The sequence below is a fragment of the Pelobates fuscus genome, chromosome 12, assembly GCF_036172605.1.
Source record: "Pelobates fuscus isolate aPelFus1 chromosome 12, aPelFus1.pri, whole genome shotgun sequence".
NCBI classification, from domain to species: Eukaryota; Metazoa; Chordata; class Amphibia; order Anura; family Pelobatidae; genus Pelobates; species Pelobates fuscus.
This window is the reverse complement of record NC_086328.1, coordinates 1,303,567-1,322,006: the sequence shown is the minus strand read 5'-3', so window position 1 is coordinate 1,322,006 and position 18,440 is coordinate 1,303,567. Positions and strand designations below refer to the sequence as shown.

The 18,440-nt window shown below is 45.9% G+C and overlaps 1 protein-coding gene across 5 annotated transcripts in view; it reads left to right on the top strand.

Annotated features, from left to right (window-relative positions):
* The window catches only part of KIFC3 (kinesin family member C3), a 53,749-nt gene extending 35,819 nt beyond the window's left edge, over positions 1-17,930 (top strand). For all 5 annotated transcript variants that reach the window (XM_063438559.1, XM_063438558.1, XM_063438561.1 and 2 more), the window contains 17 exons: positions 1,209-1,645; positions 1,720-1,764; positions 2,347-2,454; positions 2,684-2,896; positions 3,045-3,218; positions 3,302-3,449; positions 5,095-5,225; positions 5,384-5,495; positions 5,578-5,759; positions 6,408-6,512; positions 8,761-8,891; positions 8,978-9,101; positions 9,561-9,690; positions 9,907-10,136; positions 13,477-13,605; positions 16,156-16,219; positions 17,753-17,930. In XM_063438559.1, coding sequence (XP_063294629.1) covers positions 1,209-1,645; positions 1,720-1,764; positions 2,347-2,454; positions 2,684-2,896; positions 3,045-3,218; positions 3,302-3,449; positions 5,095-5,225; positions 5,384-5,495; positions 5,578-5,759; positions 6,408-6,512; positions 8,761-8,891; positions 8,978-9,101; positions 9,561-9,690; positions 9,907-10,136; positions 13,477-13,605; positions 16,156-16,219; positions 17,753-17,778 — 2,489 coding nt within the window. In that variant the 3' untranslated portion in view covers positions 17,779-17,930. The remainder of the gene's footprint in view (positions 1-1,208; positions 1,646-1,719; positions 1,765-2,346; positions 2,455-2,683; positions 2,897-3,044; positions 3,219-3,301; positions 3,450-5,094; positions 5,226-5,383; positions 5,496-5,577; positions 5,760-6,407; positions 6,513-8,760; positions 8,892-8,977; positions 9,102-9,560; positions 9,691-9,906; positions 10,137-13,476; positions 13,606-16,155; positions 16,220-17,752) is intronic.
* Positions 17,931-18,440: the final 510 nt, after the last annotated feature.

Genomic DNA, 18,440 nt, shown 5'->3' with positions numbered 1-18,440 from the left:
CGAACTAACAATTAACCGTTTGCAACATTGTTGCGAACGGTAATTGGAGGCACACTTACTCCTGGGGTGGTCTGATTGTTTGGTAGTTTCACTCGCATAATAACTGGAGTTATTTTACCGAACAATCAGACAAATGCTACATACACTTCACATACACAGGTTACAATTTAAACTAACACATAGAAATAAATGCAATTTTTAGGACAGCCCAATGCCATCCGCTACATACCAGCTCTCTGCTACAGGGTGCCGTTACAATCACTTTACATCGTGTCACATTATATTGTATCATATATTACATTATATCATATCACAGTATATCGTGTCATACAATCTAATGTGATATGATACGATCTAATGTAATGTGATATCACATTATATCGTATGGCATTATATCGTATCATATTGTTTCATATTATATCGTATCATATTATATATCATATCATAATATATTGTGTCACATTACATCACATTATATCGTGTCATACGATCTAATGTGAAACGATACGATCTAATGTGATCCCACATGTAATGTGAACATTATGTCGTGTCATATTATATCATATCACATTATATAGTATCATATAACATCAGGTTATATCGTATCATATATCGTATTATATTATATCACATTATATCATAACATAATATATCACATATCGTATGATATATCACATTATATCGTATCATATTATACCATATCACATTATATAGTATCATATAACATCAGGTTATATCGTATCATATTATATCGTATCATATATCGTATCATATTATATCACATTATATCGTATCATATTATATCGTATTATATTATATCACATTATATCGTATTATATTATATCACATTATATCGTATCATATTATATCGTATCATATTATATCGTATCATATTATATCGTATCATATTATATCACATTATATCGTATCATATTATATCGTATTATATTATATCACATTATATCGTATCATATTAGATAATGTAATTCCTCTTGGATTCATCTCCAGGAGACCCCAGTGTTCACTGATAGAAAATGGTATTTCTAACCATTTGGGGTCCCTGATTTAAAATATATTATACATATATATATATATCAAAAAATAAAAAAGTGGAATAGAGCTGTGTCAGCCACGAATGAATCCTCTTATTTCCTCGTGTATTTGGAATACAGTGGCGCCCAGTAAAATACAGTTTTATCGTTCCTTAGGTTATTGGTGCTGCACTATTGGCGTGATCAGTGCTTCTGATGCCCCACAGACTATGGTGGGATCCCTGAGCCACGTACAGTATGAGATGCAGGATAGTCCACACCGAGACCTAGTGCAGGAGAGCGTGCCTCAGGACAAGATGGCAAGACGTGGCCAGATGCTGAGACTGAAAGCCAAACCCCCGGAGGTTAAAGTTCTGCAGGCGACGAGGCAGACAGAGGTCCTACATGAACGGCAGGAAATCACAGAGTTTGGCACTAACCTGCAACTACTGCAACCACATCATCAGGATGAGAATCTCAGAGAGAAACGTCAGGAGAGGCCGGACAGCACGCTGGACACCTGCACCGAGCTGCATAGAAAGCTGCAGGAGATGCAGGAAAAGCTGGCACTGAAAGAGCGAGAGCATGAGGAGATGTGCAGAAAGATGCAGCAGGTAGGTAGAAGGTATGTCAGAGTAGGGAGCCTGGTCGCCATTTCTGTCTTATAACTTACTGTGCTGTATTTCAGATGCAGAAAGAAGCCGAGGAAATGAGCAATCTTCAGATTCAGCTGGTGAGTACGCAGATAATGTCTCCCTGAGCATGTTCCTCTGATGTACTCACTGACAAGATATTTTGTTAATGGAAAGGGTCTTCCCTGGTACCCCACCAATGACCCCCCCATACTGTATGTTAGTGGAATGAGAATGTCCCCCCCCCCGTACTGTATGTTAGTGGAATGAGAATGTCCCCCCCCCCCCCCCCGTACTGGATGTTAGTGGAATGAGAATGTCCCCCCCCCCGTACTGTATGTTAGTGGAACGAGAATGTCCCCCTCCCCCATACTGTATGTTAGTGGAATAAGAATGCCCTCCCCCCTGTACTGTGTTAGTGGAATGAGAATGTCCCCCCCCCGTACTGTATGTTAGTGGATGAGAATGTCCGTCCGTCCCCCCCGTACTGTATGTTAGTGGAATGAGAATATCCCCCTCCCCCCTGTACTGTATGTTAGTGGATGAGAATGTCCGTCCGTCCCCCCCCCGTACTGTATGTTAGTGGAAGGAGAATGTCCCCCCTTTATTGTATTCTAATGAAAAGACCCCCTTTCTCTCCATCAGTGTTTCCCCCATACTATATGTACCTTAATGCCCCACAGGGAGGGACTGACTTAGAGAAACACCGAGACCTCCTGGTGTCTGAGAATAACCACCTGAGACAAGAGCTGCAGCTTATCAGAAGACGAATGGACCTTGGGAATGACAAGGTATAGAAAGCACCAAGCTGGGTGGATCTTTTACCAGCTTCCCAAAACCTGGCCAGCGTTAAATGGGGGGACTGGGGATTTCCAATTGTAGTGACCCGGATAGGGTGACACTGTGACTAATGATGGCCCCAGGAAGCAGGTTTGCCCTAGTAGATAGTACTAATCTCTAGTAGATATCTCTACTCTCCTGCCAACTGGACCACATGTGGTCATCATTCATTTGTTGCAGGAGATCCAAATCCTGAAGGACTGTGTGAGCCACATGGAGCAGGTTAAGGGGGAGCAGAAGTTGCTTATCTCCGCACTGCAGAGGGAGGTACAGCAGAAAGCGGAACGCCTTGCAGAAGCGGAGCTGCGGGTCAGGGACTCTGTGCGGGAACGAGTAGAAGAAGAAGAGCGACTGAACCGTCGACTGAGAGAATGTCAGCAGCCGCAGATCAAGGTTAATTTCTATTTAAACAGGAACGCTTTGTGCTATGCATAGTACGACTACCGGCCACTTTTTTCCTGTGATTCTGGCTGTATAAATAGAATTTGCCGAGTTTAATTCCAGGTACAGACGCCGTAATGACGCACTTGCTGTTTTGCAGTATATAATGCAGAAGGTGGACGTTGAGTCGGGGAAGATGAAGATGGCCCTCAGCCAAGCACAGAGCCGCAGCCTATATTTGCAGGAACAAGTAGACATGCAACGGCGCATGCTGGACGATATGCAACAGAAACTACAGCAGGAACAGCAGGAATCAGCCAAGCTGCGGGCGCAGGTCAGTGTATGGGAGATAAACCGTCACAAAATGCAGGTTAAAGCCCCGACATGCTAGTAACACGCTGACTCTCTCCTGGCCAGGTGGATCTCTATGCCTTAGAACTTGACCAGTCCCAGGCGCAGATGGTGCAAGAGTTTCAGACTCTCCAGGAGGAGAAGGAACAAGCGGTGTCCGAGGCCTTTCAGAGAGCACAGGTGGAGATGAGAGCCGTGCACCTCAGCCTGGATGGTAAACACATTGTCCGACAAGACCATGTGTAACGGCACCCCCAGGCATAAAAGAATTAAACCGCCATTTAGTAGATCTTCCCCTTCCCGAGATACAGGCACAGCTACTGCAGAACACCAAACTCCCGAACTGAATACAAAATAGCACTCCAACTCCCGAACTGGAACCTCACTAATAGCTGCTAGCAGACGAACAGGAAAAGCATACGATCAGCTTACACTCCTGGCAATCAATCTCTAACAGCATACAGTAAATACCCCCAAAGACGAGACAGAGCTCCGTGTTGAGGGTCAAGCAGTAGTATGTCTTAATGTGGGCTACCTGCCCAGTATTTATGCAGGTCTTCCACCTTGTGGACACTCCCCTAGGGGACCAAATGGGAGACTGTGACAAGGACAATGTAATAGCCCATCACAGAGTTACACACATAGCCATTCCCCTTTAATTACCCAGGACCCTTTGCTCTGCCCGGGAAATAATTGGGAAGTAATTCAATTATCTCCCTGGACAGAGCCTAAACGCCATCTTGACAATTGGAAAAATGCATAAAAACATATAACTTATTATACTATGATATATTACAGGAATTCAATGTGTCCCCAGATAGCTGGGATCTGAGCGCACAAAAGTACAGAATAGCGCGCAGATCCTATGCACACAGTCCAATCGCCGTGGAGTCAAAGTGTTCACATAGTCTGTTCTCAATACGAATAGACTCCACGGGATGGATATCTGGGGTATGGCTTTTCGTGCCAAAAGTAATGAATACAGGGACGTTCGTGAGCTTTCTACCGAACGAGAAAGGAGGTCGGCGGCTTCAGCGGTGTTCGTGCCAAATAGTGTCCGTTTTCAGTTCCATGGGTTTTTCGTCAATCACCGCCGGCCGTTCGGGACTTTAAAATGGCCGCTGCCACGTGTTCAGCAAACGAACAAAGGCCACCCAGTATTTGTCAATTAAGCTGCGGTTAACCGCAGCTGCTGGGAGGTAAATTGCCGACACACTCAGCTTCCAGGTGATTCAGTCATTCGTGCGTTAGTTCGGTAGATTGAATCTACCGACCGCCAGGCAGAAAGGCACGAACAAGCCTTTTCTGCAGGCGAAAGGAAGACTTAGGGGCCATACTCCAGAGGCAACAGGCGTCAACCAGGCTCCTCCAAAGCAATGTGGTGAGATTGGTCTCGTCACACCGTGTGACCCCCTAGGAACAAACCCTCACAGCAATGGGACATCAGGCACTTATTAAAAATGTCCCCGGGGCCGCAGGCCGCAAGCTCAGTCTGAGCGAGGAGTCAATATAGAGAGACAGTCTCTCTCTATGTATTGACTATTCGCTCAGTCTCTCTCTCTGTATTGACTCCTCGCTCAGTGTCTCTCTCTCTATTGACTCCTCACTCAGTGTCTCTCTCTCTCTATTGACTCCTCACTCAGTCTCTGTCTCTATATATTATTATGTTATTATTTATATAGCGCCAACAAATTCCGCAGCACTTTACAGTGGGTGGGCGAACAAACATGTAGTTGTAACCAGACAAGTTGTACACACAGGAACAGAGGGGTTGAGGGCCCTGCTCAATGAGCTTACATGCTAGAGGCTCTCTCCTCCTTTCTTCGATGACTCCATATTTATTCTGTGTATTTTTTTAGGAGTGAGGAAGAACCTGCTCACGTTACAGCCTGCTCTCCGCACCCTGACACAGGATTACAATGCTTTAAAGAGACAGGTGCGAGACTTCCCCATCTTGCTCCATGAGGCCATGACAGAGGCTCGGGAGGAGGTAAGTAGTCACAGGTCACGGTTACAATGATAACTAGGTGTAGGTGTCTCCCTATTCTCCGATTCCTGGTCATCATTTAACTTCTTATGGACTTGGTTTACGGGGATGCTTTTACTAGGTGACGAGATTGACCATTGCATGTTGTGTCCATCTTTCAGTTCTTTGCAGCCATTCAATGCGTTCGAAACACGAACAGTGAGCTTCTACGTAAATACCGGAGCGAGCTGCATCTGCGCAAGGAATGCCATAACCAGCTTGTCCGACTGCGAGGTGTGTGTGTGTGCTGTCTGTCCTGTAACACACTTTATTCTGCCTAGCTCTAACCAGCTCATATCTGTCCACCTCCGTGTAGGCAATATTCGGGTGCTTGCGCGAGTTCGACCAGTCACGGTAGAGGATGGAGAGGGGCCCGCTGCGCAGAATATTGTAACATACGACCAAGATGATGATGGCATTTTGCATGTCAGTCACAAGGGGAAGAGTCTTTTATTTGAACTTGACAAAGTCTTTACTCCGTGTACAACTCAAGAAGAGGTAATGTGGGAGGAGGCTCAAGACTCTGCGCGATGCTGGTAGGAGGCTCAAGACTCTGCGCGATGCTAGTAGGAGGCTCAAAACTCTGCGCGATGCTGGTAGGTGGCGCAAGACTCTGCGCAATGCTGGTAGGAGGCGCAAGGCTCGGCGCAGTGCTGGTGGGAGGCGCAAGACTAGGTGCAGTGCTGGTAGGAGGCGCAAGACTCGGCGCGGTGCTAGTAGGTGGCGCAAAACATTGTGCGATGCTGGTAGGAGGCACAAGACTGGGCACAGTGCTGGTAGGTAGCGCAAGACTCGGTGCGGTACTGTAAGAGGCGCAAGACTAGACACAGGGCTGGTACTTGGCTCGGTGTTGGTAGGTGGTGCAAGACTGTGATGCTGGTAAGAGGCGCAAGACTCGGCGCAGTGCTGGTAAGAGGCGCAAGACTAGGCATGGGTGTAGGATGCGCAAGACTCTGAGTGGTGCTGGTAGGTGGCGCAAGACTCTGCGCGGTGCTAGTATGTTGCGCAAGAGTCGGCGTGATGCTGGTAGGAGGCGCAAGGCTCGGCACGGTGATGGTAGGTGGAGCGGTGCCGGTAGGTGGAGAATATTTCTTTACAATGTGGTGAATCTTTGTTTACTATTCTTATTACTATGCCCTCTTGTAGGTGTTTGAGGAGGTCTCGCCTCTCATCACGTCATGCTTGGATGGTTATAGTGTTTGTATTCTCGCTTATGGACAGACTGGCTCTGGAAAAACATACAGTATGGAGGTAATGTGAGTGCGTTAGCTGCAGCATAATTATCACATGGCGCATACAGTGAAAGTGTACTTGTACAGAGGGTGTGCCACGCAGGCCGGGCGTCGCTATGTAGAGGGTGTAAAACACAGGCCGGGCGTTGCTATATAGAAAGTGTAAAACACAGGCCGGGCGTTGCTATATAGAGGGTGTAAAACACAGGCCGGGCGTTGCTATATAGAGGGTGTAAAACACAGGCCGGGCGTTGCTATATAGAGGGTGTAAAACACAGGCCGGGCGTTGCTATATAGAGGGTGTAAAACACAGGCCGGGTGTTGCTATATAGAGGGTGTAAAACACAGGCCGGGCGTTGCTATATAGAAAGTGTAAAACACAGGCCGGGTGTTGCTATATAGAGGGTGTCCAATGCACAGTTATTTGAGGTTAAAATGCCGTTGCATTTTATGAACCAGCTAGTTAGCAGTACTAATGTCACTGCCGTCGCATTTTATGTATCAGTTGGTTATAGCGGTGGTAATGTCACTGCCGTCGCATTTTATGTATCAGTAGGTTATAGCGGTGGTAATGTCACTGCCGTCGCATTTTATGTATCAGTTGGTTATAGCGGTGGTAATGTCACTGCCGTCGCATTTTATGTATCAGTTGTTATAGCGGTGGTAATGTCACTGCCGTCGCATTTTATGTATCAGTAGTTATAGCGGTGGTAATGTCACTGCCGTCGCATTTTATGTATCAGTAGGTTATAGCTGTGGTAATGTCACTGCCGTTGCATTTTATGTATCAGTTGGTTATAGCGGTGGTAATGTCACTGCCGTCGCATTTTATGTATCAGTAGGTTATAGCGGTGGTAATGTCACTGCCGTCGCATTTTATGTATCAGTTGGTTATAGCTGTGGTAATGTCACTGCCGTTGCATTTTATGTATCAGTTGGTTATAGCGGTGGTAATGTCACTGCCGTCGCATTTTATGTATCAGTAGGTTATAGCGGTGGTAATGTCACTGCCGTCGCATTTTATGTATCAGTTGGTTATAGCGGTGGTAATGTCACTGCCGTCGCATTTTATGTATCAGTTGGTTATAGCGGTGGTAATGTCACTGCCGTCGCATTTTATGTATCAGTTGTTATAGCTGTGGTAATGTCACTGCCGTTGCATTTTATGTATCAGTTGTTATAGCGGTGGTAATGTCACTGCCGTCGCATTTTATGTATCAGTTGGTTATAGCGGTGGTAATGTCACTGCCGTCGCATTTTATGTATCAGTTGGTTATAGCGGTGGTAATGTCACTGCCGTCGCATTTTATGTATCAGTTGTTATAGCGGTGGTAATGTCACTGCCGTCGCATTTTATGTATCAGTTGTTATAGCTGTGGTAATGTCACTGCCGTCGCATTTTATGTATCAGTTGGTTATAGCTGTGGTAATGTCACTGCCGTCGCATTTTATGTATCAGTAGGTTATAGCTGTGGTAATGTCACTGCCGTCGCATTTTATGTATCAGTTGGTTATAGCTGTGGTAATGTCACTGCCGTCGCATTTTATGTATCAGTTGTTATAGCTGTGGTAATGTCACTGCCGTCGCATTTTATGTATCAGTAGGTTATAGCGGTGGTAATGTCACTGCCGTCGCATTTTATGTATCAGTTGGTTATAGCGGTGGTAATGTCACTGCCGTCGCATTTTATGTATCAGTAGGTTATAGCGGTGGTAATGTCACTGCCGTCGCATTTTATGTATCAGTAGGTTATAGCGGTGGTAATGTCACTGCCGTCGCATTTTATGTATCAGTTGGTTATAGCTGTGGTAATGTCACTGCCGTCACATTTTATGTATCAGTTGTTATAGCGGTGGTAATGTCACTGCCGTTGCATTTTATGTATCAGTAGGTTATAGCGGTGGTAATGTCACTGCCGTCGCATTTTATGTATCAGTTGTTATAGCGGTGGTAATGTCACTGCCGTTGCATTTTATATATCAGTAGGTTATAGCGGTGGTAATGTCACTGCCGTCGCATTTTATGTATCAGTTGGTTATAGCGGTGGTAATGTCACTGCCGTCGCATTTTATGCATCAGTTGATTATAGCGGTAGCAGGCCTTCTTCACCTGTAAATATCCCCTTTCAAAGAAAACTAAACAAGTTTTCGAAGGGCTGTGGAGTAATATTAGAGTTCATTATATGGAGCGGAAACCGAGAATGTTATTACAGTGTCCGGTGAGATACACGGTCTGGTTTAGATAACGTGTTATTTCATTTTCCCAGGGGACACCGTCCGATCCTGGTATTAACCAACGAGCCCTGCGCCTTCTCCTTTCCGAGGTGGGAGAGAGGTCCAATTCCTGGGAGCACCAGCTCAGTGTCAGCATGGTGGAGATCTACAACGAATCCTTGAGGTGAGACTAGGGATATGAGACAGCAGGTACAGCTATGTCCTGCTAACAATCGCTGACAGCACTCGATGATTAACCATTTCTTCCAGGGACCTGCTGGGCTCTGCCGGTAACACGCCATTAGATATAAAGATGGCCCCGGGGGGAGCAGGTGAATTGTATGTTCCTGGGCTGATGCAGCGAAGTGTTCAGTGCATGCAAGATATAAACAAGGTGAGGGGCTTTGTATGTTTGTCCTGTGAATTCGACTGTAAGCTAACTGGCTCAGGAGTTACTTTCTCCATGTTTAGGGAGATGATGTTTGTATTTGTAGATGTCAGATGCTAAGACTTTAGTTTTGTGAGATCTTTGCTCTTTTTGGGCTTTTAACAGGGAAATTGCAAGTTTCAGGCCAAATTAACCAACAAAAATCAATCTGATACTTTTAAGCTTCTGTTATTTTTGCCTAAAATGATCAATTTCCATGTTAATGCTGCATAGTCCCAGTATGGCGAATGGTAAATGGTGAATTTAGGCTGCAATAAAGAGCTGTGGGAAAGTGTATGCAGGTTTCCTCTCTTGCTCTATATGTGAGACTGTTACGATCAGGAAGTTATAGGCGTCTTATAATGTCCGTGTTGGAGGCTGGAGATATAGCAACATAATTCATAGCGTTTCACTCTGCGATATTAGATTTTGGAACTCGGCCACAAACAGCGAGCAACTGAACAAACCAATGTGAACAGCCACAGCTCTCGATCCCACGCGCTGCTTATACTGACCGCCAAGGGAAGGGAAACCACTACCGGAATCTGCACCACAGGTACACTAAATACTAATCCTAATAACCTGGTATTGCCCAACACGCTCTCAGGCCATTGAGCCCATGGCAGAGCAATTCACTAGCACTCTGTGCACGGGCCGGACTGAGCGGAGCTGTCATGGAGGGTGACCAGCCCCCATCTCCTCCAATCATACCTTGTCAATGCACATGGTGTAAACTCTATTGCCTGTCTAGCATGTAGAACTGTTATTTCAGGTAAGCTGTATTTGGTGGACCTGGCTGGATCGGAGAGGGTCTCACGCTCTGGAGCTGCAGGGGAGCGACTGCGGGAAGCTCAGTGTATCAACCGCTCTCTGTCTGCGCTGGGTGATGTCTTCTCAGCCCTTCGTTCAGATCAGGCATATGTTCCTTACCGCAACTCCAAGCTGACCTACCTGCTACAGGAGCCGCTAAGCCGAGATGGAAAGGCATTGCTATTATTACAGGTAAGACCAACACTTCCAAATAACCCATTATCTGGAGCCACATCCACATCAGTAATGCCTGGCCAATAGTGTTAGACATCGGTCAGTAATGCCTGGCCAATAGTGTAAGACATCGGTCAGTAATGCCTGGCCAATAGTGTAAGACATCGGTCAGTAATGTCCGGCCAATAATGTAAGACATCGGTCAGTAATGCCCAGCCAATAGTGTAAGACATCGGTCAGTAATGCCCAGCCAATAGTGTTAGACATCGGTCAGTAATGCCCGGCCAATAGTGTTAGACATCGGTCAGTAATGCCCGGCCAATAGTGTTAGACATCGGTCAGTAATGCCCGGAGAACAGTGTTAGACATTGGTCATAAACACCCTTGATAAAGGCAGCCAGGAGGTGCCGAAACATTGTTTTTTTTTTTTTTCTTTGGATCCGTGTTTCTGCCCTATTAGGTTTGTTGGTATTAGGTTTAGCCTATTCACTATCACTTATTGTTGTATTACAATTGTAAACCTAATATTGACTTATTAAATCTAGATAGAGATTTTGTATGGTTTCTGGTGTGCATTCTCTTGTTTTAGTTAATTATTGTTTGTTTGGGTATTTGAGGCAATACCGGTGATGAATAGCACCCAAGTGTGTATTGTTTATTGTATATACCGTACCATACTTTATATATTATAAAACATTGGTCTGAGCACATTAAACGGACACTCTATTGTAAAGCCAAAAATGATTTAGTGAATATATCCCAAAGGAAACATTTTCTAAATTAAAATGCATGAATTTGTTCTATGCAGAAGCAGTTGATTAAAACTGCAGCCTTTGGTTGCCCTTCTCTTCTAACCCTGCCCAGACAGACTTTGCTGAATAATCCCCCAATCAGTGGCTTCTCCCCGAGAACCCCATATTTCTGATGTAATACTGCTCAATGAGAAGGGGGAATGCAGCCCTGACTGTCAGTCTGAATGATGGCCCAGTTATAAAACTGATTATTTCTGCTTTTATAAAGCGGCGCAACATGACAGACGCCACGTAACGCACGTCGGCAAGCTGTCTGGGTCCAAGTTATAACAAGAAATATTTGCAAGGTTTAACCATAATTTCAGGGGTTTTCTTGGTGTCCCCAAACATATTATACACTGCGCAAAAAAAAATAAAGGGAACACTTAAACAACACAATGTAACTCCAAGTCAATCACACTTCTGTGAAATCAAACTGTCCACTTAGGAAGCAACACTGAGTGACAATCAATTTCACATGCTGTTGTGCAAATGGGATAAACAACAGATGGAAATTATAGGCAATTAGCAAGACACCCCTAATAAAGGAGTGGTTCTGCAGGTGGTGACCACAGACCACTTCTCAGTTCCTATGCTTCCTGACTGATGTTTTGGTCACTTTTGAATGCTGGCAATGCTTTCACTCTAGTGGTAGCATGAGACGGAGTCTACAACTCCGGTAGTGCAGCTCATCCAGGATGGCACATCAATGCGAGCTGTGGCAAGAAGGTTTGCTGTGTCTGTCAGCGTAGTGTCCAGAGCATGGAGGCGCTACCAGGAGACAGGCCATTACATCAGGAGACGTGGAGGAGGTCGTAGGAGGTCAACAACCCAGCAGCAGGATCGCTACCTCTGCCTTTGTGCAAGGAGGAACAGGAGGAGCACTGCCAGAGCCCTGCAAAATGACCCCGAGCAGGCCACAAATGTGCATGTGTCTGCTCAAACGGTTAGAAACAGACTCCATGAGGGTGGAATGAGGGCCCGACTTCCACAGGTGGGGGTTGTGCTTACAGCCCAACACCGTGCAGGACGTTTGGCATTTGCCAGAGAACACCAAGATTGGCAAATTCGCCACTGGGGCCCTGTGCTCTTCACAGATTAAAGCAGGTTCACACTGAGCACGTGTGACAGACGTGACAGAGTCTGGAGACATCGTGGAGAACGTTCTGCTGACTACAACATCCTCCAGCATGACCAGTTTGGCAGTGGGTCAGTAATGGTGTGGCGTGGCATTTCTTTGTGGGCTGCACAGCCCTCCATGTGCTCGCCAGAGGTAGCCTGACTGCCATTAGGTACCGAGATGAGATCCTCAGACCCCTTGTGAGACGATATGCTGGTGCGGTTGGCCCTGGGTTCCTCCTAATGCAAGACAATGCTAGACCTCATGTGGCTGGAGTGTGTCAGCAGTTAGTGGAAGACGAAGGCATTGATGCTATGGACTGGCCCGCCTGGTCCCCAGACATAAATCCAATTGAGCACATCTGGGACATCATGTCTCGCTCCATCCACCAACGTCACATTGCACCACAGACTGTGCAGGAGTTGGCAGATGCTTTAATCCAGGTCTGGGAGGAGATCCCTCAGGAGACCATCCGCCACCTGATCAGGAGCATGCACAGGCGTTGTAGGGAGGTCATACAGGCACGTGGAGGCCACACACACTACTGAACCTCATTTTGACTTGTTTTAAGGACATTACATCAAAGTTGGATCAGCCTGTAGTGTGTTTTTCCACTTTAATTTTGAGTGTGACTCCAAATCCAGACCTCCATGGGTTAAAAAATGTGATTTCCATTTTTTTATTTTTGTGTGATTTTGTTGTCAGCACATTCAACTATGTAAAGAACAAAGTATTTCAGAAGGATATTTAATTCATTCAGATCTAGGATGTTATTTTTTTTGTGTTCCCTTTATTTTTTTGAGCAGTGTATATTGTTTTTTAAAGGACAGAGGACTTTCTTTTACTATCCTGTATATAAACCTAGCACATTAAGTGTAAATAAAATGCGTATTCTGACAATTTTGTTTATAATAATTTTTACACATCCAGTGCAAGTAAATAAAAGGACTTGACAATGATTCACTTATCCGTCCTTATATCTTGTGGTAGAAAACACTAACCCTATACCAACCCTTCCCCTGATGGCCGAGGCTGACAGATCTCTATTGATTTAACCCCGCTCACACCAACGGTGTAGCAATAGGCATATGAATGGCTTTACACAGCGCTCACTTTGTTATCTGCATACAAAACAAATGGCCCCAGCTGACAGAGGGCCACCCCGGGTGTCGATTGATCCCTGGGTCTCCTGGTGTACGCAGGGATCTAAGCCAGCTTACTCTGAAATGATGGGATGTTTCATGCTGTCCTAACAGCGTTAAAGCCCACTTTGCAAAGGGGTTAAATAAACAACAGTTACAATTTAGGGACATCTCAGCCTGGAGCGCCATTCTCTCTGGAGAATTGGCACGGCTAACTCAAGGAAATCCGTTCCTCTCCCGACTGCGAGAATACATGGCTTGCTTTGCAGATCTTGTTTATAACGAAATAAATAAATGTCCCCCAGGTATCTCCCACTGAAAAGAACGCCAGCGAATCCCTGTGTTCGCTGAGGTTTGGAGACCGTGTGCGGGCCGTGGAGCTGGGGGCACCAGCCCGTAGAATCGAGCCGCCACAACTTAGAGAACAGACAGAGGTAAGGGGGGGGTGAGGGGGAGAAGATGCTATAAAATTCAACATTCACATCCTTATCACAGCTAGGTCACAGGGCAGAATACCTCTAATATACTGCGCTGGAGCCTAGGTTGGCTTTTTAGAAATGTTAATGTTTAATCGGAAATTCTAAACAAAACAGACTGTCAGGGCCGTCTATAATATGATTAGGACCCTGGGCAATGCATTTTCTTGGGCCCCCTGGGCCCTGCCCCTCCTATCCCTCCCCCCAATTACGCCCAATGCGCAATCACACTGACAGACGTACTGGCACATACAGACACAGACAGACATTAAAACATTCACAGATACACACTGACACACAAATATATACTAACAGACATACTGACACACACACACAGACATACATACACTGGCAGACATACTGACACATATACTGACACACACAGACACATACACTGACAGACGTATTGACACACACACAGGCATACTGACATACACATAGACAGACGTACTTGCACATACACACAGACAGACATTAAAACATTCACAGATACATACTGACACACACATACACTGACACACAAATATATACGGTTAGACATACTGACACACACACAGACAGACATACATACATACACACACAGGCACATACACTGACAGATATACTGACACACACACACAGACATACATACACACACACAGACAGACATACATACACACACAGACATACATACACACACACACACACACACACACACACACAGACACATACACTGACAGATATACTGACACACACACAGACACATACACTGACAGATATACTGACACACAGACATACATACACACACACAGACACATACAGAGAGACATACACACACAGACACATACACTGACAGATGTATTGACACACACACAGACAGACATACACACACAGACACATACACTGACACATACACACACAGACACATACACTGACAGAAGTATTGACACACACACACAGGCATACTGACACACACAGGCCTACTGACATACACACACACATACATACATACACAGACAGACATACTGACACAGACATACATACACACACACAGACAGACATACATACACACACAGACATACATACACACACACACAGACACATACACTGACAGATATACTGACACACACACAGACACATACACTGACAGATATACTGACACACAGACATACATACACACACACAGACACATACAGAGAGACATACACACACAGACACATACACTGACAGATGTATTGACACACACACAGACAGACATACACACACAGACACATACACTGACACATACAGAGAGACATACACACACAGACACATACACTGACACACACACAGACACATACACTGACAGAAGTATTGACACACACACACAGGCCTACTGACATACACACACACACATACATACATACATACACAGACAGACTGACACACACAGACATACTTACACACAAGCATACATTTAGCCACCCTCCAGGTTCTTACCTTTTCCTGGAGGGTGGTTTCACTGGGGTCCAGTGGCAGGCTGAGGCAGATGGGAGTTCTCCTCTGGAACTCCCCTCCGTGCCATTCTCCTCCCGCGCGGCTGTGCTCTCCGTCGGGAGGAAGTGACGTCACTTCCTCCCAGCCGGTACAGGAAGGGGCCCGGTCGCGCTGTTTAAGCGTCACAGCGCCAGACCGGGCCCCTGCTCACACATGCTCTCCGGGTGGCCCTTAGTGCATGAGCCACCCGGGGAGCCTCCTCAGCGTGCGGGCCGGTGCAGCTGCTCTGGGCCCCCCAGGAGCAACTGGGCCCGGGGCAGCTGCCCCGTTTGCCCCGCGTTAAAGACGGCCCTGCAGACTGTGCAATAAAGGAAGTGTAATCGTTACATTACTCTTTACAGGAACAGTCTGTTTAATTTGGATTTTCTGATTTCCTGCTCTTTTCTATTTCGTAGTCTCCTGTATGTAATTAAAGTTCCATTTACAGAGAAGGAGATTTAAAAAAACTTCTAAAGTATGTTAACATCTGATTGAAAATCAAACCATTTTGTTTTCATGCAGGCTGTGTCAGTCACAGCCAGGGGAGGTGTTGCTAGAGCTGCATAAACAGAAACAAAGTGATTTAACTCCTAAATGGCAGAGAATTGAGCAGTGAAAGTGCAGGGCCATGACCTATACACAAAAACTGCTTCATTAAGCTAAATTCTATTTGGTGACCCTCGTGTCCCTTTAAGTTAATTAGTAAAAGGTTTTGTCTGTAATGACCAGCCGTGTAATTAACCCTTTCAGTGCAGCAGCACAAAATCTTCCCTGTTGCAATGAAAGTGTTATAGCTGAGGCTGATCATCGCCCTCAATTAAAAAGCAGGCGAGGCAGTGCAGAATGGCCATCCCATGGGCTACGAGGGGACTATAGAATCCTTTTAACTAGAGCCAGGCGTTTTTTGTTTTGGGAATGGATATCTTGTCAAATCTACAGCAGTGTTAGGGCAAGGAATATGTAGGTTAGTGCGCAGCACCATAGCCAGCTGTTAACCATATCTTTTCCTTACAGACTGAGAGCGTAACAGGTCGTGGCGCAAGAAACACCTCCTTGCGGAAACGACCCATAAATTCAGGTATTTGCTCCACGGGCATTACCCCACCAACCTACGCACCTAGAACCGAACTTACTGCATTACCCCCCACCTACGCACCTAGAGCTGAACTTACTGCATTACCCCCCTACGCACCTAGAACCGAACTTACTGCATTACCCCCCTACGCACCTAGAACCGAACTTACTGCATTACCCCCCTACGCACCTAGAACCGAACTTACTGCATTACCCCCCACCTACGCACCTAGAACTGAACTTACTGCATCACCTCCCACCTACGCAGCTAGAGCTGAACTTACTGCATCACCTCCCACCTATGCACCTAGAGCTGAACTTACTGCATTACCCCCCACCTACGCACCTAGAACTGAACTTACTGCATTACCTCCCCACGCACCTAGAACTGAACTTACTGCATTACCCTCCACCTGCGCACCTATAACTGAGCTTACTGCATTACCCTCCACCTGCGCACCTATAACTGAGCTTACTGCATTACCCTCCACCTGCGCACCTATAACTGAGCTTACTGCTTTACTCTCTTCCTACACACCTAGAACTGAGCTTACTGCATTACTCTCTCCCCTAAGCACCTGGAACTGAGCTTACCACGTTACCCTCTCCCTCCCACGCAGTTAGAAATGAACTTACTGCATTACTCTCTCCCCCCACACCTAGAACGGAGCTTACCACGTTACCCTCTCCCTCCCACGCAGTTAGAAATGAACTTACTGCATTACTCTCTCCCCCCACACCTAGAACTGATCTTACCGCGTTACCCTCTCCCTCCCACGCAGTTAGAAATGAACTTACTGCATTACTCTCTCCCCCCACACCTAGAACTGAGCTTACCACGTTACCCTCTCCCTCCCACGCAGTTAGAAATGAACTTACTGCATTACTCTCTCCCCCCACATCTAGAACTGAGCTTACCACGTTACCCTCTCCCTCCCACGCAGTTAGAAATGAACTTACTGCATTACTCTCTCCCCCCACACCTAGAACTGAGCTTACCGCGTTACCCTCACCCTCCCACGCAGTTAGAAATGAACTTACTGCATTACTCTCTCCCCTAAGCACCTAGAACTGAGCTTACCACGTTACCCTCTCCATCCCAAGCAGTTAGAAATGAACTTACTGCATTTCTCTCTCCCCTAAGCACCTAGAACTGAGCTTACCGCGTTACCCTCACCCTCCCACGCAGTTAGAAATGAACTTACTGCATTACTCTCTCCCCTAAGCACCTAGAACTGAGCTTACCGCGTTACCCTCACCCTCCCACGCAGTTAGAAATGAACTTACTGCATTACTCTCTCTCCTAAGCACCTGGAACCGAGCTTACCGCGTTACCCTCACCCTCCCACGCAGTTAGAAATGAACTTACTGCATTACTCTCTCCCCTAAGCACCTGGAACTGAGCTTACCGCGTTACCCTCACCCTCCCACGCAGTTAGAAATGAACTTACTGCATTACTCTCTCCCCTACGCTCCTAGTGTTTACATTTTCCATCACCCCAGTGATCACAGCTTACATTTGGTTTCCTCTCCCCAGGGCGCCTTCGGATCGGGCTGCAGTAACAGTGTTATTATGGATCCCCGAAACTTCATCCCTCATAGGGAGACGAGCAATAAATGGACATCTTGCTGCCTGTGTAATAAATGATGTATATAATCTATAAATAATAATATACAGAGATTTTATATTAAACCTGAGTAAAGGATTGACCAGATAGCTTTGTGCATCATTCCTTGGGTCGTCACAGGAGCTTCCCCTCTAGTGACTGATCTGCATCAACAGTGTTAATTTAATCAATAAAATAAAAGGTAAGGTTGGAGCTCGAGGGGAAAAAAAAGTCTTATTGGATTTATATTCATCCCATCTCCTCTCACTTCCAATTCAGCCAAATACGAATAGACCTTAGTGGCCCAGTATAGTGAGACGACACATACCTCCACCAATGTTCTCTGATGTGCAAAATGTTTTCCTGATTCAAAATTCTGTGGGCACTGAATTCTTGTGCGAATGTAAACCTGAAATTGTTTCTCCATAATTGTGGTACAGTGCAGCCTCTCTCGCGGTTTATAACACTACATTACAGCGTTACTACGCAGCCTCTCTCACAGTTTATAACACTACATTACAGCGTTACTACGCAGCCTCTCTCACAGTTTATAACACTACATTACAGCGTTACTACGCAGCCTCTCTCACAGTTTATAACACTACATTACAGCGTTAC